This window comes from Ammospiza nelsoni, chromosome 17 (assembly GCF_027579445.1).
Source record: "Ammospiza nelsoni isolate bAmmNel1 chromosome 17, bAmmNel1.pri, whole genome shotgun sequence".
Classification (NCBI taxonomy): Eukaryota; Metazoa; Chordata; class Aves; order Passeriformes; family Passerellidae; genus Ammospiza; species Ammospiza nelsoni.
The window spans coordinates 9,962,747-9,988,338 of record NC_080649.1 but is presented as its reverse complement, the minus strand read 5'-3'; the positions used below and the strand labels follow the sequence as shown (position 1 = coordinate 9,988,338).

Sequence of the window (25,592 nt, the reverse complement as noted above, 5' to 3'; positions counted from 1 at the left end):
ATATCATGTCCAGTACATAAACTGGGGGGAGTTACCTGGAATGGGCAAACCTGGGTTTGGCAAGGGGGGTCTGACATTGGGCAGAGGGTGATGAGCAATTGTTTTGTGCATCACTTCATTTAGTTTTTTTTCCTTTTCACTACTAGTAGTAACTATTATTATTTTACTTTGTTTTCAATTATTAAACTGTTCTTATCTCAAGATACAAGTTTTACTTTTGATTGTCCTCCCCATTCCACAGGGAGAGGATAGGGATAGAGGGGATTGAATGAGTGGCTGTGGTGCTTAATTTCCAGCTAGGCTTAAACCATGATACCTTTGAAGAGAATGATCCAAAAGTACAGAGGTACCTGCTTTTGGAGTGCCAGGCATATACACCTTTGCATTGTAAACAGGTTCTGTCACACCTTAATAAGTTTTCCTGTTGCCAACAGAGCATGAGCTGCTCTGACACTAAATAAGGAAGGCAAGATGTGTTTCAGCCACTGGGAACTGGAGAGAGATATTTATTGCAGGTTCCAAGTTCTGTGTGAGTGTCTACAAGCAACTCTGAGGACCAGCATGCACCTAAGGAAGATCATGGGTGGCCTTCAGTTTATGTGTGTAATAGAAAAATAAGGTTACATTATGGTTCAAAAATCCATCACTACCAGCAGAGCAATCACAAAAACCAGCAGACGTTTACCCACAGGGGAAGGAAAGCACTTTTACTCCTCTCTAGTCTCCTTTTTGATCACTTATGAGCCTGTTTTGGTATTCTCCAGAAACATAAAATTAAGATACCTCTGAAAGAGGAACAAGAAAGAAAGAACATGGAGGAAGTGAGAGTTTACAACCATAAAAGAACCTATAGAATACACTGTAGTAGCAAACAGAACCTTTCTGCCTCAGTCCATCAAATGACACTGTTTATTTATTTAAGCTACAGAAGTATGGTAAGTCTTCTGAAGAGTTGCAGCTGAGGAAAACTAAGTCTCCAAATGAGTAATAACACTTAAACTGAAATAGGTTCAGTGTGTTTAAGTGAGACTTACATTTGGAAGGTCACAGAACTCAAAGCTTGAATAGTAATCCAGGCAAGAGGTGTAGTTTGTTTCTATTTTACCTAGAATCTTCTGTTTGGCACATGGAGTCAGGAAAATATTTTCCAGAACAGCTTCTAACTGAAACGTATCAGGATACAAGAGTTGATTTCTCTGCAATGAAAGATGACAGCAAGGTCTTAGACACTCCTTGGAACCCACTCATCCCATCCCTGGGCTGGCTTTTGTTATTAAAATTTTGTTATTTGGCTTTTTTTTGTTTTTCAGGATTTTAATGTAACATTTTCAGAACATAAGATTTCCATTTGACAATGTTTTAGTTTATCAGCCTTGTTACCAGTCCCCATCCTACAACTTTTGCAAATTTAGGGCACAGGTGAAGCCTCTAGTTTGGAAGAACCCTTTCTTTCTTAACTATGCTCCATTTAGCTTTCTTCCTGTGTAGAGAAAAATGTAAGAGGTAAAGTGAAATAATATTTCACAAAAAACGGTGCTCTATAGAAGTTTTCTTAAAATCCACTCAACATTACATCTAAAACCAAAATAATTCACTGAGAACAGCTTCCATAAAAATGGTGAGTCAACAGATACAACTGCCTTCTCTTACCTTATATGTGAAGTTGTGTTTGAATTTTTTGTCATCCCAGTTCAGATCTAGGTATTCACTAAACAATGTTGGTCTTTGCTCTAGAGACCCACATGCATGCAGGTGTTCCATGCTTAATATTCTTTGAAGCTGGAAAAGTGGAAAAAATTAACACATATAAGTCATTATTTAAAAAGTGTTCAGTATATCCTTGTAGTAGGTTTCCTGGACAAAAACACACCCTGTGAGAACCCTGGATGGTCTGGACCCATGAAATCCTGCTTCAGGCTCTGCCAGCAAACCTAAGGGGCTGACAGCTCTGTCCTGGGGGAAAGCTGCAGCCCAAGTACAACCATGTCTGGCATCATGAAACAGAATTTTTCACAGCATTTATTTTTCTTCCTCTGAGACACAAAAAGGTTGACTTCAAGGCTTTCATATGGTAACAAGTACAAAAAAAAAAAAAAAAATCATTCTGTGAGGATCAAACACAGAAATTCAGCTACACTCATCCCTTCCAAGGCATGTAAGACTCATACCTGGCCTGCAGAGAGTGTCACACAGCCACCCCAGGCAGTGATGTCCATCTTGGATTTATCCTCCAGCCCCAGCTGGAGGTGAGCAGACTGCCCAGCATTCCCTGAGACCTGCAGCTGAAAGCAGAGAAGGATTTGTCCAGCAGCAAGACCAGAACCAGCAGAATGATCCCCATACAGTGGAGGCAAACATTTTTTTCACAGGGGTATCAAAGGGCTTCTGGTTTGGTTTTATTGTAAGGTTGTGGGGTTTTTGTTTTGTTTTTCTTGTACGTGCAGACTAGAAGTTTGTTCATTGCTTTATGGACAAAAAGTCTCATTTTCATTGCTTGGCAGGTTCCTGGGCACTTCTGGGTTCCTCCCATCCAAAATGAGTCAATACTAAAAGTGCAAGACTGTTGGCTAGGAAACAATGCTGCTGGTTTGGACACAAGGAGATAACAGAACTCAGTGCTCTCTGCATTTTTCAGGATGATTCATGGTTCTGCAGTTCTCAGGGATGAAAGGCACACTCACAGTCAATGCAGTATCACAGCTGTGTGTTTTGCAGCCCAGCCTCATGATCTCACCTGCTGGTTGTACTTTCTGCCCCTTCTTTCTGACAGGGAATGCACCTCCAGTTCCTTCAGAGTGTAATTAAATGGGTGGGCAGCAGTGGCTCTGTAGCTTGTCCGGTGCCTTCCAATCTTCAGAGAAGATGACACTGATATCTGAGCCACATCAACAGAGGGAAAGGAACTTGTGAAATAAAACATCTCTCACATACTGACCTCAAACATGCACCCAGTTAAGATTTCCCTCTACCTTGTCCTCAGATGAATTACAAGCACAGTAAAGTCCTTTCTGAAGAAGTGAGGTAAATTAATGGTAAAATTAGAACAATTTTTGCTGCTTGAATTCAAAGCAGAACTACTCTCTGTATTTTACTAAAATAATGAACAATGCTTAAGTTTGTTGAAGCTTAATTTTGATCTCATCTTTAGGCACTGCAGGCTGCACTGCCACAGAATCATTGGACATAACTTGCAAACGTAAAGCACAAGAAAAAGCATTTGCTTCATCAGGAACTAAATTCTGCTAAGTTATTGAGAGAAAAATATTGTGGTGGGATTTTAATAATTGTGGTAATTTAAGAAGTAGTAAAAAAATACATTCTGTACAACTGCTAAAGTAAATTTTGGAATTTTAACACTTATTAAAGAAAAAAAAATTCTGTGCTCTTTGCAGGCACATTTATGTTTATGTGTGGTAGCATACTTTATACATTGTCTTCTATCTTTCCATTATTCAGAAAATAATGTACTACTCAGCCAAAGTGCTGCATTTCAGATGTACATATAAAGATAGCACAGTTAGCAGCAAGTAAGGAAAGTGTCCCACATTAACATCTGGAAGTCAACCTACCCTAAGTTCTCCAAGTTTTTTTTCACTTATTATATTTTTAAACAATAGTGATGACTTACTTTATGAAAACAGAGACTGGTTTAAACTGTTCCACATTTGTAAGTCTTGCTAATAAGGAGGAGAGTGAAAGAATGAAATACAAAAGAGCTTTGACTGAATCAATAAAGCTGAAAATGCTAAGCAAGGTATGTGTCCTCTTCTGTGTGGGTAAACCCACTATTATACCCATGCAATGAGTTCTTCATCCTTCTCAATCTCAACTAATGCTCACACTTGCTCAATTGTCATAGATTTTATTTCTTTGTCCATAAGCTCCTTTAAGCATGACATTTGTGCTATTCTTCCCACTTACCCTCAGAGGCCTTTACCCAGTGCTTTGAAGCTGATGCATTTCATTACCTTTGGTTAAGCAGCAAGGTGTGGGGTTACTGCAAACAAAAAAATCCTATGGCCTGAAAATACTTCCTACAAGAATATCAGCTACTCAGCTTTCACAGTCAGAACTTTTTATAGATCCAAGAAGGGGGACAGTTTGCCTTATAGTCAAGTTCCCTTGTGCCTCAGTGCCTTTTTTAATTTAAAAAAAAAAAAAACAAAAAAAAAAACCAAAAAACAAGCAAAAACCAAGAAACCCTCTTGATACCCTCCTGACATTTATTTGCTCTGGGCCACTGTACCTTGTCCTTTTCATTCCAAATGACAGTAAGGACATCCTGGTGAGTGCGTGCTGAATGTTTCACATATAAGTTGGCCCATACATGCCGTGGAAAAGGGATGGAGAGGGGATGGAGAAGTTCCACTACAAGGAAAACAAACAAGTAACATTTCCCACCAGGAATCATGACCCTTCCCAGGACATTTTCCCACAGCAGCAGGACATCCCTTGGCTCCCAGGGAAACGTGGTCTCTGCTCACACACACACCCCTACCCAGCAGCCACAAGGAATTCAGTGTGCTGATGTCTGCTCAACATGAGATGTGAGAACAGAACCCTCTCTCTATTTACCAGCAGAACAGGGGTTACCTGCAATAACCAAAAGACTGACAGCTACACCCAGAGCAACTTCAGCAACAACAACCAGGGAAATAATCTGTGTGAAACTGAGATGGCCTTACACTGGAAGAGGAACAGCTCACAACACTCAAACAGGTAAGTGCAGTTATCTTCTCTATTTTCACATTATAAAATCTCAACATAAGGGTTTAACACCTCAAGGTAGCAGCCACTGTGATCAGTGCTCCCTTCAGCACCCAGCACTCAAGTTTTATGTTCCATATTCACAAAGCAGAAAGAGAATTCTGAAGTGGATGTTTCTAACAGCCAGACCCTATAATGAATTTAAAGCAAATCAGACCTTAGAAGCCCTAAACTGAAACCAGGATTGAAACCCTTTGGACATGCATTTTGAAATCAGATTTATGGAGTTTATTTATAGTCTGCTTTGAACACTTGTAAAAGACTTGAGAAACCTACCCTGAATGCCATGGCCTCCAGGCAGCTTTGGGAAGAGTCCAGTGTAAGTGCCTGTTAGCTTTATCTCTCTTCCATCCCACAGGGCAATGTGCCTCAGCAGATGAGTTCTGTTGCCTTTTTGGTAAATTGTCATAAACATAAGTTGCTTTGGAAGAATTTTTATCTAAAAATAAAAGTGGGCAAACATTAAACCCCAAGTTCTCTGAGAAGGTAAAACCTGAGTGTAATTTTGGTACCCCAAAGTCCTGTGGGGTCTGTAGGAATGTGTTTTTAAAGGTCTAGTACAATGATACTCTAAGCCCACTGCTCTCATACAAGCAACTATTCATTTCTACTTGTCTTCATTTCTACAAAAGTTGTCTTTGCATATAATGGAACATACATAAACAATTGAGTATTCCCTTTACAATAGTCTTTGATTATTATTAAGTTTGATTTTCTTTTATCTCACAGAATAAACCATCAAGAGTCCTGCTATTACAAAATAAATCCAGCAGACAGCACAAACAACAATAGGTACTTGTGATGTCTTTTCTTATTTAGAGAAAGAGATGTGTGGTCCCTGCATTACAAAAACTGGTTCGGTTTGTAGCACATTATTTTTCTTATTTCCTATAAATCCTATATGAGTGCTCCATCTATAGGAGCAAACAAATATAAACTCTAACTAATCCACAGTCAAATGTTTGCTCATGCTACTGGAGAAATCAAGGGCAGAACACCTCACACAGCAGGAGCTGCATTTGTCCTTCCCTGCTTGGCAGCCACCCCTGAGTGCCCTCCTGTCACAGCCTGCCTTTGCTAGCAGTGGATGGTACCAACCTGGGCCATGGTCTGTGCCACCTCAATGGCATTGGTGTAGCTGCTTCCAGTCAAAGTTAGCTTTGCTGAAACGTTGAAATCCCTTTTTTCCATCCTGAGGTAGAGTTTGCCTTTTGCTTCACTCATATCATAATTTACCTTTTCAAGTTCCCATTAAATGAAAAAAAAAAATACTGGAATTGTTAACATCTTTAAAAACAGGAACATCCTCAATAATAAAAAAATGTTAGAGATACTAGTACTAGAAATGAAGCAGCTTGACTCCTAACACGTTAGACAAGTCTACTTTACAGTGATGTATGCAATGGATTACTTGCAAATAGTTACCTTAGAAGACAGTTGTGCTGCACAGGGGAAGTACTGTAGAAAGAAGGGATGAGTCTGGAGTGCTTTTATATTCAACTCTTCACTAAAGGGAAGAAATGTTCTCTTGTTCAACAATATTTTACAAAGTCCACTCTTGCCGGCAGCACAAGTTCATCTGAGTTAGCTCCAAGTTTCCACAGCTTTTAGAGTTAAAATGGCAGCACCTGCCACTGAACACTTACCCAGCTCCCAGTTTTTGATACAGTCACACAAAATGAGCTCAATAAAAAATCTGTGTCTGCATCCCAGGGACAGAACGTAGCCCACTGGACCAGAAAACATTTTGCCATACCAAATGCATCAGCTTTTTAAAATTGAGAAAGGTATTTTGGAATCTTACTTTGCAAGCACTGTCATGGTTTATAAACTTAGAATTTACAATGATTAGAGATTTTAACAGAACTTACAAGACTTTTCAGTGCAAAGGTCTTGCGCTAGAAACTTAAGAAATATCTGAAATACCTCAAGGCTAAAAATATCACACCTGTAAACACCCTTAAAAGCCTAGAGTTTTGTGCAGATGCAGCCATATTGACACCAACTTAGAAAATCAAGTCACCATAATTTTACAAGTTTAAACTGTGCCAAAACAATTTAATAAGATAATTTAATAAGATTTAAATATTTATGTCAAGTTAAGTTATATTTTTAAGTACTTGTCTGGTCCAGGCCTAGAGTTTTATGACTTTTTCACTGTCTGCTACTTGGATTCTGTGTGGGCAGGCAGAGACAGGTCCCAAGCTGTGAGGGGAAGAACCTGCCTGCAGTCCTTCAGAAACTCCCTGAGGTTTACAGAGTGTGTGGTGTGACTACTCACTTTACCCAAGTTTTGTTATCCATTTCACCAGTGATTTGGTGATGAATACAGTAACTGTATTCCATGGAAATCAGTGGCCTAATGACATTTTTTAATAGTGCTCAGAATGACCCTTTTACCCTTGCTGGTCTTTTTTTCTACTGATGGAAAAGGAGAAATTTTTGTTTTGTTCATAGGTCAGCCTCAGAGCACCTTCAGTTTCATTTTCAGTCATGACTTCTTGAATTGTCATCTGTGGAGGGGGAAAATAAACAAATCACATGCCATAACTTCTACCAATTTCACCTCAACCGAGCACAATCTTTGACTCACTTAAAACCATCATCCTGACTGAAGTTTATCTCCCAGAAGGCCTTCTGGATGCTTGCTAGATGTAAACCAAGAGCCTCATGAGAGGTTTTCCTTTTTCTTGTGTGTGTTTCCATAGCTACCCATTTGCATTATTGACAAATATTAGTGTTACTTTCCATGTACCCCTATCTGGTTTAAGTCTAAAGCTACTGGTTCTTGTTTATGTCTCCCACAATCTCATGTTTCATCTACCAGAAAGAAATTGTGCCTTTTTTTTTTTTTTTTTTTTTTTTAATAAACAGATCAGGCTCCACCAATGTTTTGCTCCAGGGCATTCCTCCCACAGCTGCTGCATCATCTACAGCCTCATCCTGAAAATGCTAAAGAATTTCTCTAGGAGAGATGAGGGCCATTTCCCACATTTCAATAGCAACTCTGGTATTTACCAAAGTCTGTGGGAACAGTAATTTCTGAAGTCCCCTGGTTATACTCATACCTTATACATGAATAAGGCACCTCAAGAATTACCACCTCAGCTTTTCTTTTTTTTCATTCAAACATTTAGAGGATAAAAGACATTTCACTAAATATTAATGGGGAAGAAGCAGGGAAAATACCTTATACCTTGCAATAAAAGGTTGGCAGTAAATATTCCCTTGAAACACTGATACTTAATGTGCAGGTTTAACATTGATCTAATGTTTATGTTCAGGAAAGTTGACTTTTACTCTTGCATCCTAGCTACATGTCCTGTTTTTTGAAGAAAAGGTGGTGGATCACTTGGAATTGTTTTTCTGTGTACTACCCTTCACAAGGGAAGGGGACATTTCAAGTAATGCTTCTTTCTCCCAAGGGATAAACAGATACAGCCTTTGTTGATCCTATCAAGTAGTTTGGAATATAAATCTACTTCTGTTTATTCAACACTGAAGCATTTTAGGTATTTGTGCTACGAGTGGTTTAACCAAGGCAAGGAGTTCTCTAGGTATGAAGGACAGCTGTTTTCTACCAAAAGTTCTTTCTACTTTTGTGAGCCCTATCAGCTGCAAAGTGACAGTAAATATATGTCTTCCTGAAATGATTAACCCTGGAAATGGGGATTTCAGGTACCTGACCAGGCTCCTTAGAAACAGACCACTAGCTTTGTACTTAAGTTAAATGAGGATTCAGATAAACTGGGCCAAGTCAGCTCTCAGCTGCACTTGTATATAAACCTGGAGTAATTTCACTGAGGCCACTGGAAATGCTCTGGATTAATGGAAATGTAACTCAAGTGACAGCTTTCATCAAAGCACAGCAAAAGTTTTGAGGTGCATTACCTTAAAAGAGAAGGGAAGTCCCAGGTGATGGAGAAGTGATATTGAATGCTTCACCTCTGCCATGAACACAAATATACCAGAGAGTTCAAAGTCTGTGTCAACATCCACAGTCACAGTTATATCTTTCTCATCATACTGGATTTCACAGACAGTCTTGGCTTTGTTTTCTATATGAAGGGACAAAACAGTTCCAATTTGAGCAGCTGATTTTTGAGAAATTTCAGTACTGCCTGCATAAAATCAACCCAGACAGCTTTTAGCTTAATACATTCATCAAGACAAAGTCATCATTCAGGATTACAAGAACTTCAGCCTGTGGTTGGAGGAGGGCAGAATTTTTCTGGATGTCCTTGAACTTTGTCCTTACAAAGTCTTGTAGTAATAACAGAGCTTGCGTACCCACATGCAGTGTTAAGTGGCAAGTTAGTTCCTGTCAGGAATGTGTTTGTGCAGCTAGAGCTGACTAATCCATACAGCCAACTGCATCCCTGGCCTGCAGCAGCCTCTCCCAGGGAAGAGCTCTGAGCTGTTCTGACCTCCAGGGACTCCTCTGCATCCAGCTACAGCAGCTCAACAATGCCCAAAGTGCATGACCTGAAGACCTTTCCCCACTGTCCTACAACTTCTCATTTTTGAAAAGGAAAATACAAGACTGCTAAAATATCAAAGTGAGATAAGAGATGTGAAACCCTGCAAATTCTTTAAGGTAAGACAAAACCCACAGAAATGGTGGGTTTGTGGTGGAAATCACATGGTGACTGTGGCTGTCCTGAGAACAGCCTCTCCCTCCTCTCCTGTTACTTTTTCTGAATGGGCCACTCACACCAGTATTGATTCAGTGCCTGCTAACCTCAGTAATTCCTGCCCTTTGGTGCTCTCACAGTTGTTAGTTTTCTTTAACATGAATAAATTCCCCTGGGGGCACTTAAGGTACCTGATCACAGTGTAAGAGAGATATGCAGATAGGATTTATGCCAGGGCAAGCTCTGAGGGTAGACTGGCTTCATTAACTAATCACAGATGCAGTTTCAGGATGACAAGTTCACTTACAAACAAGATAAAGCCTCTTTTTAGGTACTACCAGCAAATCTTACTCAGTCTGTAGCCTGTTGAAGGACCAGCTGAAACATCCTCATAGAGCTATTGTAGAATAAAAACCCAGTCAGGAATGGCAGGTACCCACCTGATTTCTGTACACTGAAAATCAAGTTGATTGCCTTAGGGTAGCCAGAAGCCTGGAGTACCTCACTGCTGTGCACACTCTGGCAGAACAGATCCACTTGGTGGCCAACATAATGGGAGTTTATTATGTATGTGATTGATGTTTCTCCAGCTGCAATGTGCACATATCTCTCTTGAGTTGTGTTTCTCCCTTGAAAAACCACATCTATCTAAAAATGACATGTAAATATAAGTTCTCAAAACAATATTTATATAGTATTTAGTTTTAAGACAGGAGAAAATGGAAGTGAAAGAAAGTTCTGTCTAGTTTACACTTACGTCAACATCTATCCATTAATAAAATGTCTCTTGGCCTTCCATTAATCATCTTTGACTTTCAAGTATGAAGCTCATTCAACTGAATGAATGTCAAGCCATGCCAGCCTCACTGATCTATGGCAAATTTTCATTAGGTTCTTTTTTATCCCACAAACACAACTTCCTTCTTGTAAAGGATACTTAATATACACCTAGTGACAATATTTACCAGATAGTAGCTACTCCAATACTTCTCTGAAAATAGTACCCAAAGAAACACTTCTTTCAGTATAAAATTCCCATTAAAGAGCACAGGAGCAATACTCCAGTCCCTGGTGCAATGTGCTCAAGCTGTCCTGTAGAGTTACAACATCAACAGTACCCACTCTACTACCACTGACCAGAATGGAAGAATCTCATTCAGAAAGCAGTCAAGGAGAAACTTTCAGTAGTTCAGGTTTTAGGCATCCACAATTTTTAAATATCAGAAAATCTCAGCTTCCATCCTGTGCCTTACAAAATGGTAGTTTTCATTCAAGCTGTGAGCTTGAATTACATCCTTATACAGGACAATAATTATAATTATAATTAAAAACAAACAAAACAACCAAACCCCAAAATCACCTGCAAAGACGATGGGACTCTGGCTTGTAGCAGCCATGGCAAAGAGTGATGGAAATTCCCTGTTATGTTGGTACTTGTTTCCAACTCCTGAATTTGTCCTTCAAGAACTGTTAGGTGAGCACCATAAAGCACTTTCAAACTAAAGCTCCTGGTGACTTTGAGGTTCAAGATAGCCTGTGTGCAACAAAAGTAAATTGTGAAAAGACAGAATTGTAAAAGTTAAAGCTCCTGCTGGTCAGGGTTCTTTCTTTGATTGAGACAGTATAATCTTAAAGATATGTCAAAGATGCATCTTGTATCATTTTATAACACAACACAACATAGTTATAAATGTCCCTTTTATTTTAGAATTCAACCATTTAACATGTATTCTCAATTATGGCCATGCTTTAATGCTATTCAGTTACATGGTTAATAAGTCTTGTGTTTATCAGATTAAAAAATATGCCAGGTAATGGCAATGGTAATAGTAATTTCAGAAGGAAAATACCAATTGGAAAGGACCCAGTGAAATCTCAGCAGTGCTCCCCTCTGCCCTGTGTGTGCAGGGAACACTGCAGCTCTGTCAGACCCACAAATGCAGTGCCCTCCTCTCACCCCACACTGGAGCAATCTCCAGCCCCAGGCCTGTGGAAAGTCCTGGTCCAAACTCTTCTCCCATGAGAACAAACTGAGCTTCTGGACTCCCCTCAAGAACAAAGGGAGCACCTGGACTCCCCTTCACCAAAACAGCAAACGTGTAAAGTCCCATCTACACCCACTGCCCTTTGCCATCTCACTTCCCCAGCTGCTGCCCCCCTCGTGCCATGGCTCCAGGTTCATAACATACCTGCAACTCAATCCTGTCTTTTATTTGCAAAGTCTTCAATGTGTCTATGTTATGAGTAAGTTTGTAGTTAAGAGACACAACATCCAACTTCTGGACAAAGTTCAGTTCTTCTGTAATCTGCTCAGTTCAAGTAAATATGACAAAAGTTAACTGTGGCACATCTCTGACATGGAGACTTCTCTGAATAACCACAATCATTGGACTAATTACACATTAGAATAAAATTATGAAAACTATGAAAATTTTACATTGAACAACTGTCTAATTTTTTTAGAAGTCACAGCTTTGTACTTTAAAAGGGAATATGCTGCACCAAGTGAGATTCTTGATAAGGAAGGTTTGAGATCATTTACAAATGAGAGTCAAGGATCATTGATGATGTCAAATTTGTTGCAAGGAGCAATTGCACAGAAGGACAAAAGGACTGGCTGAAGATACTGCCTTCATTTAATGAAGGTCTTTAGAACTAACCCAGGCCCAGCTAAGTATTGCATTTGGATTGTCTGCAGAAACAATATTTACCAAATCAATTAACTCAGTTCAACTTCTAGTTCAAATAATACTGATATGGAGAAGACACTTACTTGCTTGTTGTTCACACAGAAATTGATAAATCCTTTATAGAAGTCATTGTTTTTTTCTGATATCACATCAAGTAACATCTTCATGGGAATGCCAATGTCAGCAGCTCCTTGGATGTTATGGGTTAGCACTGCATCCAGCTCTTGTCTTTCCTGTTAACATTTCACAGCACAGAGCAAAGCACATGTAGAACCCAAAGATCACTGCAGTACAGAGTTCAAACCAGAAATCTGTCCTACATTTAAGAGGAATTAAACTCCCACTAGCTATGCTGTTTCTCTATGGCACAGAAACATGCAAAATTACCAGTTATGGCAGGAAAGTGAAGCACCTGAGGAAACAGGTACTTGTGTTGCTCTCTGCTCTCTTGCTCTGATGACAAGAGAATCCAAACTTGTAATTGTCAACAGAAAAGCAAGAGATTCACAGCCTTCCCTGTGTTGCTGTCTAACTGAATAAACAAAGAGCAGTGTCTCCATTAATCACTGCCTATTATTTTGCAGGGTAAATCACAGTGATGTAAAGAACAGTAGAATACAAAAAACAAAAAGTAAGAACATCCAACAGTAGAATACAAACAACAAAAATTTACACATAAAGAGCATAACAAGGAAATTATTCAGGAAGTGCCAGAGCCTATATCCTATTATCCTATGCATCAGTTACTGCACATTGAAGGTGCCAGATTTTCAAAGATTTTATTATTTAAATTTTATTCTGGCATTTATTACTTTAGCTTGACTATTTGTTCCAAATAACATAGGTTAGAGTGCATTACTGAGTACTTTGTTCACACTCTCCAACAGCCTGCAGGGTACTCACATCAGTGACTTTTAGTATAAAGAGTCCTCGGAATTTACTTTCATCAACAGTGATCAGTGTCTGTGAGTCTAGGTTCATTTCATCCATCAAAAGATAGCCTGAGCCATCAATTTTCATTGGTGCTCCAAGATCCTGTAAAGGAAAGAACAAACTTTTAAAAATCACCACTTTAGCACTTAACCACAAATACATTATAGCTCTGAAACTTAATTCATAATAGTAACTTTAATCACCTAGCTGTAAATCAAGTATATCAGGCAGCACAGGATATTTCAGAAATCTTGAGAGACAACTTTGAATAATCATAATTTCTGAACAGAAAAACCCTTCAGAGTTCTCAATCATCTTTTAGAAAACACATCAGAGCTAGTACAAGGAAGTCCATTATCTGCAGGTACTGATTAACAGCAAATTTGGTGTATGCCATATGAAAATACAGTAAATGACTGGCTCCAGAAGTAAGACGCAACATTTAAAGAGAATGTTTTTATTATTTCTCTGCTACCTCTTTCAAGTACCTAGATTATTGTCTTTTGACTTTAGCATAGCATTATACTAGCTTAGATGTATAAATTCAACATTAAAGGAGCAAATTCTTTTCCATACCTGAATTGTTTGGCATTTGTTTTCTATAAGCATTTTCCACTGCAGGTTCTTTTCAGGGTCAAAGTCCCCATTCATTTGAAGCTCACAGGCCCCCAGTTTTATTCCAACTCCAATGAGATATTTGAAGTGTTTCCGTGCAGTGATGGACAGCTCATTTTCCCTTGGGATTTCCCTCAGCTGGGGAAGGTCATGCCTGAAATGAATTTCCAGAGCCAGCTTTGGCTTGCACTCTGCTCTCACTTCAAGATGGGCAGTTTTGCCTCCTGTTTCCAGGACAGAGAGCAGCTCTGCCTGGCACTTGTCCTTCTGAATGGATCCTGTGAGCCGGGACTGAGTTGGGAAACGGAGATCCTATCAAGAATTAAACAAAAAATCCTTTGGAATATACAAACACTTTAAGACAAGTGTATATTATATGATACACTATCAGAGACAAAACCTACAATCTCCAAGCTGCCATTTTTCTCCCTCTCAACAAGAAAGATGGTGATTTTTCCTGAATAAGACCTGATGATTTAAGGACTGTCCTGCAGAATTCACACCTTCTCCATCTTTACGAAGTTTTACATTTACAAAAACCATAAAATACATATTTCTTCAGATTGGCAAAGTTTACTAAACATTCTATGTTTCATCCAGACCACACCAATTTCAGTTTTCAAACAAATTAATGTACAAAAAATCATAGCCTAACAGACATTCTTGCACCTGGTTGTAGAAGGTTTGTTTTTTATAATAATTAAACTTCCAGCTTGTCTTGTGCAACATCCCAAATGAAAGGTTTCTTTCCATTCTGTCAAAGGATTTCTACAAACACTCAAAATTCTACTATTTTTAATACTTTAAGGGGTGCTCATTCCCTTCTCACTACAACTTTGCTGTCATTTTTATGTTGCCACTTTGTAGTTGAGGAAGCTATTCAGTTTGAGGATTTGAAAGCAAAATATAAATGCCTATGAACATCTAGGAAAAACCCCTGATTTTGCAATAGTCATTCTTTCCAACGTAGTCAGTGAGGCTAATTGGAAAAACCAAGGAAGTTCTCTTTTGACAGAAGGCTCACAGACCAGGGAATATATTTCTGGCAGAGTTCAGGCTGATCTTGCTGTTCAGCCTTAGAGGGCAGTGTCGGCCTGCAAAGGCAACACTCAGCAAAGGCTGAACTGATCTCAGTCCCAGAGAGCACCTGGAGCAGGATGTGTGACACTGCCTTTGCCTAATGCTGGGACAGGGGTGCCTTTAGAGTGCCTTCCCAGCACTCCAGCAGTGCCATGCTAGCTAAAACCCACAGTGCCTTCATTTGATCCCCAAACTCTCTTTAAAACTTCCCAGAGCTACCTGCAGAAGTTGGCATTCTGTTTCTGTTTCCAGTGTCCAGTCAGCTTTACTCTGAATACAGAGGTCCCCTCTAGCCCTCAGTCTGCATCTGCCAGCCTGCAGCAGGAAAATGCCCTCTGTGGTGGAGTCTGTGGCTGCAGAGAACAGGACTGAGTTTTCAAAAGGCAGCCCCAGCTGGCTGAGCCAGGGAAATGAATGCCTGAGCATCCCTTGGAGTGTGTATTCATGCTGGCAGGAGGTGTCTATCTGCACATCCACTGCTCTGCCATCACACTGCAGCTTCATTAACAAGCCCACGTTGCAGATGTTGTGTTGAAATGAGCCCCCCAAGACTGCAGCACGAGGCAATCCCATCCTCTGCAACAGAAAAGATTACACAATTTAAAACACACAAAGCAAAGCAACTGTCTTCTCATTTGTTCCTAATTCATGAGAAAGCATTTCTTCTTTCTGAAACAATCTGTGTTTGGAAAGGACCATACAAGACAGCTTGATTCAGAGAGAAATCAGAAATTTCTCTGTGAAAAACCTGAAAAAAATCTACATGGGGGGGAGAGGGGAAAGAAGAATAAATCCTCAAATAATCTTTTCATAATTAATGCAGAAGGAAAAAATCTTAACGTCCCCAATTCCACACTGAAAGGACATGCTTTTCACTAGATTTTAGGACAAAAGTTTATTTTAATTAATAAACTATTATTAAGCAACATTTTTATGGCAACACCTACCATTGTATTACTCCAAATTACCACTTCCCCCTGCAAATGCTCTGACTCATTGCTCTGTAAGAACTTTAATGACCAAATTTGGCCTATCCATAAATGTATCAGGAGACAGTTTTCTGTGAGTCAGTGATCTGAAATACACAGAGTGGAAGGGCATGCAGAAAACAACAATCTGGGCTTACCTCTAGACTGACACACTTGTTTCTAAAAGTAAGTACCCATCCTGTCTCATTGCCTGCCAGGCTCACTTCCCCATCAGCTTCCAAAGTGCAAGGCCCAAGGACAATACCAAGGATGCCCTTGTACTTGTCACTTCTCATGGCTGACACCTTCAGTTGGTTCTCTCTGGCAATTCCCAGAGAATGAAGTGAAGGCAAAGAATGCTGGAAGTCGATTTCTAAATGAGGATGGGTGTTACTGGTGGCATAGAGTTGTAGGCAGGCAAATATGTCATGAAAAGAAACGTGTCCAAAGAGGATGACAGTAAAGTTGCTGGTAAATATTGACCCATTCAGTGAAACTCTTGCTGGAGTCTGAAAAATTACAGAAAACTGTGGTCAAGTTTGCTTTCCTGTCAGGTCACATACTGTTTTTAAAAGCTCATAATACTAGAGAGAACTGTTCCCTACACCACTTTGTATTCATCCTACATAATTATAAATGCTGAAACAAACAGCGAGATGGACTCAAATCTTTATTTTGGAGTTCCATAATAGAAACAACAGGAAGAAAACCCAAACCAATTATTAATGAAAATATTTGAAAGTGCACACAAAACTTCCAGGAAGCTCAAATCCATTTCTAAGTGTCTGATACTTTCAGTACTTATTCCCTCCACAGTAGATAAGACACTGTGCTGTTGAGAGCAAAGTTTATAAATGAAGCAAGTACCTCAAAATGATGGAATGCAATTGCACCATTGCAAAGGCCAGAAAGTTGTTTGTTAGCAGATTCTCCACTGCAAGCAACCTGTTGATGTTGTCAACAAAGCACATTCAGAAAATTAAGAAAAGCAGGTAGAACTAAAATTCAAAGGAGCAAGATACAAAGCTGCTTTAAGGATCAAATGGATGAAGGCACCAAAACATAGATTAAAAGTTAGAGTTCTGTTTCAAAAATATAAAGTTTAGTGCACTAAATACATTAAAATAAATGGCAGGATTTCTGCAAACCTCTAGTACATGTGGAACAATGTCCATCAGTCCTCCAACATCATGGTGAAGTGAAAGAGAAATTTCTATAGCAGTGTCAGTGATTTTCTTCTCTATTTCAATCTTGAGCTGCTCTGTCTCCACTGTAGTTGTTATCCCTGCAGCAATCTTTCTGGAGAAATTCTATGCACAGAAGAAAGCAAATCATGGAAAAAAACAACAACTGGGAAAGGCAGAGTGTGTTGCACTGTGCTTAAACATCACAGCCTGTGTCAGGGAGGCAGCACTGGTAAAATAAAAGTGCAAATTCATCAAGGCAGCCTCATTTCAAATAGAGACTGTAGTGTTATGCCAGACCTTCTAAATGCAGTGTATCAATAATTCCTTCTGGCTCCAAAACATACTGAGAGCATTCAGTACCCTGAAGGATTTCAGCCCTCAGGCACAAACAATTAAAGCACTGGAACTATTAAAAAGCAAGGCAAAGGAACTGTTTAGAATTCTTTGCACACCTCTGTGTCTCACCCTACCACAGTGGTTGAAGCCACTCAAATATAAGCATGTGAGTGACTTGAGCTTTGCAATGGATGTCTGAGATAGAAAAGTATTTGAACTCTTCTTTTATGAAAAGATAATCTGGAATACAATAGAGCTGTAACATTCACAGATCTATAGCAGAAATGCAGACACAGAGAAGAGTGGCCAAGCAACACCATACCAGGAGCCATGGTCCATAATGCTTCTGGGGGTAGGAATTTCCAAAGGGAAAGCCATGCTAAACACTGTTCTGATCTTTAGCAACCATCCAAAGGATGACACCAGGACCAGTTAAATTCAGTACCAGAGGCAAGATTTAGGCCTGGTGGTCCCCTTCCCATTTATAAGGGAAAGATAAAATTGGACAAGACATATGTTCATATGCAGCAAAGCATTTCACTTAAATGAGAACTGAATGGAGCATCTCATTTAGTCTAGGTTCAGCTCCAAAAGCTCAGATGACAGGTTCACAGTATGACAAGAAGCCAGACAACACCTTTCTTTCACTCAGTAATTTAGTACATCTCAAAAACAGAGCAGCTTCTAAAATAAAAATTTAGATTGCATAGGAAAAGCCTAGAGTTATTATATATACACAAATGGTCCTGCCAGAAATTAAACTTTCACAGGCAGAACTCTTCTTACCTCATAATAGCCAGCAGCTTCTAAAACAAAAGGGATCCCATGTTCCTTGATCTTTGAGATGTTGTGCTTTAAGCTCACAGACAGCTGGGATGTTGGAGGCTCTGTGGCCACTCTGTGCCCCTCAAACACAGCAACCATCCTTTCACTGCCACTCTGCAGGGCTATGGCAATGGTGTGATTTCCTGTGCCATGCTCACATGTGGCAGTAAGATTGCCATCCAAAGGCAACCCTATTGACAGGGAAGGAAGTAAAATCATTACAGACTACAAAGATGTATTACAGATCAAAAGAAGCCTTCTGTAATTTTTCATAAGAAAACACACACCTTTATATAAAGTGTGATCACTTTACTGATATTTATAGAAGGACATTACCTACCAGGTGAAAATCATATTAAAAAGGGACTGCTAAATTAAAATGTGGCAGGTACTTTGGAAATCAAGAACTTTCCTTCTTTTGATAAAGGATATTTACCAATTGGTATTGTGTCCAACTCCAGTAGTCAGCTGTCAGAAAAATTCAGAAAATATTTATTCTGTCCAAAGGAACCCATGAAAATTACTGATAACTCCAGTTCATGAAAATCCACAGCTTTGCTTAGGAAACCACACTTGGCATAAAACTACACTTGGAGGAACTGGTTAGCTTAGGTGCTGTGCAAGAACACAGATGTACAAGAAAGAAATAATTTACTCTGAAATATTTCAAAACTCTTTGAACTATTTCTGCGTCAATTTAATTTTCTCAACAATATTCAAAAGAATGCTGCTAAGTCTAGAACACATTTTGTTCTGGTAGTGAACAAACACAACTCATCTGTTTCCACTGATCAGAAGTCATTTAGATAAATTCACCTTATTAGAACACGCCATCAAGTCAGATTTTGTTCCTACCTGCATCTTTTAAAAAGTCAACATTATGTGTGAAAGTCCCACTGACTCTGCTGTGCCCATGATCCATGATATTGAAAAAATCTACAGAAAGAGCCTTCTCATCCACCTGGAAGCTAGCTAGCCCCCTTTTCTTCTCTTTACTCAGTTCCAGGTGTCCTTTCAGTCTTGCCTCCCCTGGGATTGCCTGACTGCCATTCTGAACCATGGCAACAGTGAGATTGTGCACAGTGGTATTCCCAAACACATTCCTGTTCCTGACTTGCAGTCCATACAGTCTTTGGTTGACCATCACATTGATGTTACCTGTAACAGACAGAAGTTATTACTGTGGAGAGAGATTCTTGGGACAGAAATAGTCACAGTTTTAGAAATAATGTATAAATTAACCATTACTTTAATACCAGGAGGAAGTAGGAAAATTTCCATTTATTACACTAGATAAATTTGCCTAATCTAGAGAGCAAAGCAGTTCAGTATTGAGGGTTTTTCTACTAGTGAGTGTCTGTGTTTAAAATAAATTACATTATAGTATTTCTGGCAGCTGTTTCTTTTTATTCACCAAGCTTCTTGTGCCCTTAGGCCCTGTACTATACTGCACTCCCTCTGAAGGAAAATTTACAGATGGATTGTGACCTAGTACTTGTGTAATTGCAGGCTAATCAATCCCTCCAGAGCTCTGCAGTGACCTACTCCACCCATGGAGCCATTCAAAGGAGTGGGACTCTCAAGTCAGCCCCCACATTTCAGAAGAGGAAAGAGGCCACCCACTATTTCCTTTAATCCATGAAAACATGAAAAATCCAAACTATGTTAGTTCACTGAAAAATAGTCTCAACCCAATGACCCAGGGTTGATTTTGCATGCTAAGTACTCTGCTCTGCATTATACAGAATCACAGAATGGTTCAGGATAGAGAGACCTTAAAGTCCATCTTGTTCCAACCCCTCTGCCATGGGCAGGGACACCTTCCACTGCCCCAGGTTGTTCAAAGCCCTGTCCAGCCTGGCCTTGAACACTTCCAGGGATGAGGCATCCACAGCTTCTCGGGGCAACTTGTTCCATTGTCTGATCACGCACACAAGAATTTCTTCCTAATATCCAATCTAAACCTGCCTTCTGTGAGTCTGAAGACTTGTCCAAAGTGCTTCTCCAGCTCTCTTGGAGCCCCTTTAGGTACTGGAGGGGCTCTAAGGTCTCCCTGGAGCCTTTTCTTCTCCAGGATGACAACCCCAGCTCTCCCAGCCTGGCTGCAGAGCACAGGGGCTCCAGCCCTCTGATCATCTCTGTGGTACACAGGTACACATTGCTCTTCTGTTGGGGGCCCCAGAGCTGAATACATTGTGCAGCCCAGGAAGGATTCCATTAAAATTAAGCAGTGTCCTTAGATAGCTGCAGGTTAGGACAAAACACAAAGGAACACAGTACCATCATGAATGTTGTTTTTGCACTTGAGTAATCCATCCAGAGAAATGAGATGAGGTATGGCCTTTAATCCAGTAAAAGTGTGTTGGACTCTTCCATTCAGGGACAAAACAAAACCAACTTTCTGCTCCCTGGCTCCCATGAAATCCACGTGAAGCCTATTTTCATTAAGCTTCAAGTCAGAAGACAACAGAAGTCTAAAAAGACAGACATAAAATTGCTAGTAAGATATTTTTATGGTTGATTCAGGATTGTCAAGACATCTCTCCTCACTCAAAGCAGGATCAATGAGAGCAGGGTGCTCAAGAGTGTGTGTGGTCAGGTTTGGAGTATCTCCAAGGATGGAGACTCCACAGACTCTCTGGACACTCATTCCAGTGCTGTGAATCAGGCCATCAGATGCCTTGCAGTCAGCACACACGATTCACCACATGTTTATAAATCCCTCAGTAAAGCTTCACAGATTGGCAGACTAATTTTTCTTTAAATTTCTTGAAAGCTTTTGTTATGGTTCCTAATAAAAGAAAGAGCTGAAGAGACTCTGAGTTGGTAATGAAGTTTCTCTGTCACAATATGAAATACCTCTTTGGTGCTGATTTAAAAGCAGCATTTGAGAACCCAGTTTAAAAAATAATTTTAAGTGTCACCAGCATTTGAGTTTGGTAAATGAACCAACAATATTTCTTTGCATCTTGACCCTGAATTGAATGGTGTTGGAGAAACATGGCACAGCTTTTTAGGGAAACCTGCTGGAGCAACAAAAAGTTCCATTTTCAGTGTTTTAAGTATAAGATTGAGACACAATTTTCACATGGCCTTCAACAAAATACCCACTAAGCTGTCTGACTTTCTAGACTCAAGTATACTACACAAAATACCTAAAAGTGAGGCAATCACTCCAGTTTTCATAGTGTTAGACATCCCTCCTAGAAATTGGAACCCTGTTAAAAGACTCATGACAAGTAAAAATTCAGTGAAAATCCACTCTATGGGAAGAACAAAAACTACACTGTTTGGGGAAGTAAGATTCATTCCATCAGTCAGTAACTGAAGTCTGTACAGATTGTGTCCTTTTAGCTGTTCTCCAGAAACATTTAACAGTTTATTTTTGTTTGTATTCTCCCTGTAAAACAAACCCTAAACAAACTGTCATTCCAAAAATTTTAAGTGCTCTGTTTTCTTTCCTGTGAACTGCAATAAATTGCTCTCTTCTGGCTTACCCTGGTATTTAAACAAATTAATGCCCTTTTGGAAACCCAGAACTGCAAGCATACTACAGAACCACATGAAATACCCTTCTTGGAATATTTTATCTATTTTTAGTATTACTAGTAAATCTAATGTGCTTCATCTAAATTGTAGTAACTTCTGATTTCTTTAACTCTTATTTTCTCATTCTCCTTATCCCATCCAATTAGTAAACACTGGGACCTCAGCAGAAGTTCTAAAATTCTTCATTGCATACTTTTGTATTTGTGAAATTTGAAAAATCAGCTGAAACTTGGAGAGTCAAATTGCTATTTCCCATATCTGCCACCTCAGAGCTTTCTCCAATACTTTAAAAACCTTACAATAAACACTGGGAAGTGCCCTTTTCCACTGGCATAACTTGTACTATCTGTTCACTCAAAGTTCTCTATACAAAGTCCTTCAAAAGCATCTAGAACACATTAACACAACTTATACCAACTTATGCAACACAAGGAGCAAAAGTATTTCAATAATAGGAATAACACATGAACTGGCATTTACTCAGTGGCCTTGCTGCAGTCATAGGAGAGTAATTGCATTTAAATTTGTATCCCAGAACACTCCTCAGTTTCTCAATTAACCAACATTCTGATTTCTCTACCTTGATGGAAATATTTTGCTCATGAGCTGGAACTGTACTGATTCTGGATTTGTCAGGACTGTTTGATGGAGAAAAGCCCTCAGTTCAACAATTCTGGCATTCCTCCTCTTTTCATTGTTCATATTAACCTCCAGCATCAGCATTTCCCTTCCATCGGAATGAAGGTGAAGGGAGCCATTGACATTGTTCTCACCATAACTCTTCAGGGCTGCCTGGGCCTGCACACAGAGAAAAAGGAGAGCAGGACATTAAGGATCTCAGATTATCATTCACAATACTGAAATACCAGTCTGAGCAATGAGACTGCAGACAAGTTGGGAGTGGACAAAAGCAGAGAGGGGAGCAAAGGGGAAAGGAGCTTTTAGTTCTCATCTTTGTTTCTCATAATCTAACTAATTTTATTTGGCAATTAATTAAATTAATAATGCCCAAGTTGAGCCTGTTTTGTCTGTGAAGGTAATGGGTAAGTGATCTCCCTGTCTTTATCCCAACCCTGTCACAACAAAATATGAGCTACATTGAATTTTAAGTACAATTTAATTAGACATTAAGAGTTTTCTGAATTTCAGCCAAAATACAAGCCAACTATTCCAACTCCATGTAGCTATCTAGCCAGAACAAAACCTAACAATCAAAAGTTAACTGTTTCCCTAACAATTTATGCCTCTTCACTGTAGTCATTCAGTGTACAAACTGCAAAAGCTTCAAGTTGAAGCAACAAGACTGTAATGACCAGGGGACTGACCTGTGAAGACATGTTCTTGTTGATGGTGACTTTTACACTCACACCACAGTCCAAGTGCTCCAGTTTAGTCTGCCTGGAGAACAGCTCCCCACTTAGGGCCATTGCTTGTGGAAACTCAAGCTATTTGACAAGGTAGAGTATCAGAACAGAACATTGCATTCCCCCCAATTGCCTTATGTGATTTAATGTCTCAACTTCTAGCACAAAGTGGGTGATGCATATAAGCAAATGTGCATATCAAATTTTACCAGTTATATCCCAAAATACTGAAAAATATATTGAAAGCAGTAAAAAAAGCATGAAAAAAAGGTCAATGTGTGCCTTACAAAGTATTATTGACACAAACAATTTATACATAAGTGAACAGTTATTTGTCAAGGGCCAGGACTTGATTGGATTAGGACATTTACCAGCAACAAACAATTATAATTCTAAAGACTAATACAGTAAAACAGTCAGCAAGACATAAAAAATACCAAAAATTAAACCCACCCAGTACCTGGAATGAGTGTGTCACATCCATGTGTAAAAGATGTCTAAAATCTGCCTCACTGGATTTGTCCTGATACCTCCCTAGAAAACTGAGAACATCTTCCTTATTCACCTTTAAGACAGTCTCAAGCTCATGCTTCACCTGTGTGTTAAGAATGGGAGTAAGAAAAGTGCACTGAATATTAACCCTGTGTATAATGAAAGATCAGAGAAGTCATCCCTACACATCATGAAAAATGAAGCTTTCAAGCTATTACGTTTTGGCTCAGAATGAAAAACAAGAGAATAAGGAAAAATAGCTTAAAAAATACATTTGGTAAGAAAGATGAATAGACACAACTAGATAAGGGTGAGAACCCTGAATCCATCCTATCCCAGTACTTGTTTTATTAATAACATTCATGCATAATAACATTCTAAAAATATTTGAATTATTTTTATCATGGATTACTACACAACATATTATTATACAAAATTAAGGAGGTACCAAGCACATAATGACCCTCTGAACATTTTGGTTGCAACAACTCTGTGGTGAGAAACTAAAGACCTATAGCAAGTGAGGTCTGAAAAGACAAAGTGTAAATAAACAGGTAGTTAATGTCTCCTAACTAATTTAATGGGAAATTTACTCACATTTTGATGACTTAGAGTTAAAATGCACATTTCAACATCTTTGGGAAACATGCTGTAGTTATAAGGATGTGTTAAGCCAGCACAAATCTAAAAAGAAGTTTGAGAGAAAATGCAAGGAACATAAGTCATATGCAGTAAACCACTCATTTACAAGTTGTTTTGGTATATCAGACCAAAGGAAGTTTTTGGATAACTCACATAGGGGTTTTCAGGTTGGTAACCAAGTATGAGAGTCTGAACTGTTTCCTCCACTCCATTTATCAAAACTTTTGTTTCCATGAAATAGTGCTTTTGCTTTTTGTCAACAGTAAATGTCTCCTGCAGAAAGAAGCTCTGCAGAAAAGGCACTTTAAAAGGATGCCTGGAAAAAACCCAAGAAATAAACATAGTGTAAAAGATCTTAATAGACAACTACAAAAAGAAATTATGCAGAGTTCAACTTGAACTCCAAAGTTATCTGTTACCACCAGGGTGTCAGGTACAGAAGCAAAACACATGGGACTGGACATTTAGGAAACTACAGAGCATAATGACAACTTTATACAAACTCCACACACTAGCCTGAATTTTTGATAGAGTTTCCATCCTGGATTTGGTAAATGCATGGGAGAAGGTTCTGCTCTGAAGTTCTGACACGCACAACCAGCACATACACCTTCTACACCTGCATGGCCAAGACTTCAAATAGGGAGTGTCCAAAAGCTCCTGGCAGGTTTGAAAATTTCACCTATCCACATTTTATGCTTTATGTAGAAGCAGTATCTACATGTCAAGAATCCTGTGCAACAGATGTTCAGCACTACACAGCTCTAGGAGTAATTTACTTCAGTGTAATGGTTTATGGACTTTATTAAATATTTCTGCACATTTACTTAGTCAGACCTCTTGGAAGCATGCACAAAGCCTTATAAGCAGACACTGGACTGCCTTTACACATGTTAGAATACCTGGTACAGGTCTTCATTTACATATTTTTCTAATGAAAAGACACCTCCCAGTGTTTTAGTTATCTCTAAGCTGCACAGCACTCCTGTGCACTCCTGTAGATGCTGCTGTGCCTTAAGAAAGCTGAGATGTCCCCAGAAGTGATCCAGATGTCTCTAATCTGAGCACACATTTTTACTAAAACCCTCAGGCTGGGCTTTAGTAATGGATAATGAAGAGAGAAATTTCAGGGACAGCCAACATGTAGGAGAAGTGTACTCATTCTCATCAGAAAATGGAAATATATTCCAAAATCTAAATAAGACCATTTGTTACATGTTCTAAGAGGATACCTCTGGCTTTAGAATGACTATATAATGCCTAAGGACTAGGAAAAAGGCACATGGATGGCAAAGAGAATCAGATCTGGATTTTGGAACTTCTCACCACATACAAGTTTGGACACACCATAAATCCTGCTGTTTTCAGGAAAGGAGGCTATCTGCCTGGCTGAGCTGCCAGCAAACATGTCACAGCACACATGGTCTGTTGCCTGTGACAGATTTGTTCATTGTCATTTCAACAAAGAGGCCAAAACCTAATGGATGCTAAAAATCAACCATGAAGCTGC

The 25,592-nt window shown here is 39.3% G+C and overlaps 1 protein-coding gene across 1 annotated transcript in view; it reads right to left on the bottom strand.

Annotated features, from left to right (window-relative positions):
• The window catches only part of LOC132081141 (uncharacterized), a 74,591-nt gene that overhangs the window by 14,975 nt on the left and 34,024 nt on the right, over positions 1-25,592 (bottom strand). The window contains exons 32-55 of the mRNA XM_059484673.1: positions 24,236-24,398; positions 24,038-24,124; positions 22,910-23,029; positions 22,165-22,382; positions 20,316-20,509; positions 18,891-19,193; positions 17,997-18,226; positions 16,836-16,997; positions 15,882-16,196; positions 14,939-15,295; positions 13,601-13,951; positions 12,995-13,126; positions 12,175-12,324; positions 11,591-11,707; positions 11,359-11,479; positions 9,842-9,937; positions 8,659-8,825; positions 5,866-6,003; positions 5,044-5,206; positions 4,247-4,368; positions 2,735-2,875; positions 2,169-2,282; positions 1,651-1,779; positions 1,106-1,196 (exon numbers count right to left, since the gene is read on the bottom strand). Of these exons, the coding sequence (XP_059340656.1) occupies positions 1,106-1,196; positions 1,651-1,779; positions 2,169-2,282; positions 2,735-2,875; positions 4,247-4,368; positions 5,044-5,206; positions 5,866-6,003; positions 8,659-8,825; positions 9,842-9,937; positions 11,359-11,479; positions 11,591-11,707; positions 12,175-12,324; positions 12,995-13,126; positions 13,601-13,951; positions 14,939-15,295; positions 15,882-16,196; positions 16,836-16,997; positions 17,997-18,226; positions 18,891-19,193; positions 20,316-20,509; positions 22,165-22,382; positions 22,910-23,029; positions 24,038-24,124; positions 24,236-24,398 (4,181 nt within the window). The remainder of the gene's footprint in view (positions 1-1,105; positions 1,197-1,650; positions 1,780-2,168; positions 2,283-2,734; positions 2,876-4,246; positions 4,369-5,043; positions 5,207-5,865; positions 6,004-8,658; positions 8,826-9,841; positions 9,938-11,358; positions 11,480-11,590; positions 11,708-12,174; positions 12,325-12,994; positions 13,127-13,600; positions 13,952-14,938; positions 15,296-15,881; positions 16,197-16,835; positions 16,998-17,996; positions 18,227-18,890; positions 19,194-20,315; positions 20,510-22,164; positions 22,383-22,909; positions 23,030-24,037; positions 24,125-24,235; positions 24,399-25,592) is intronic.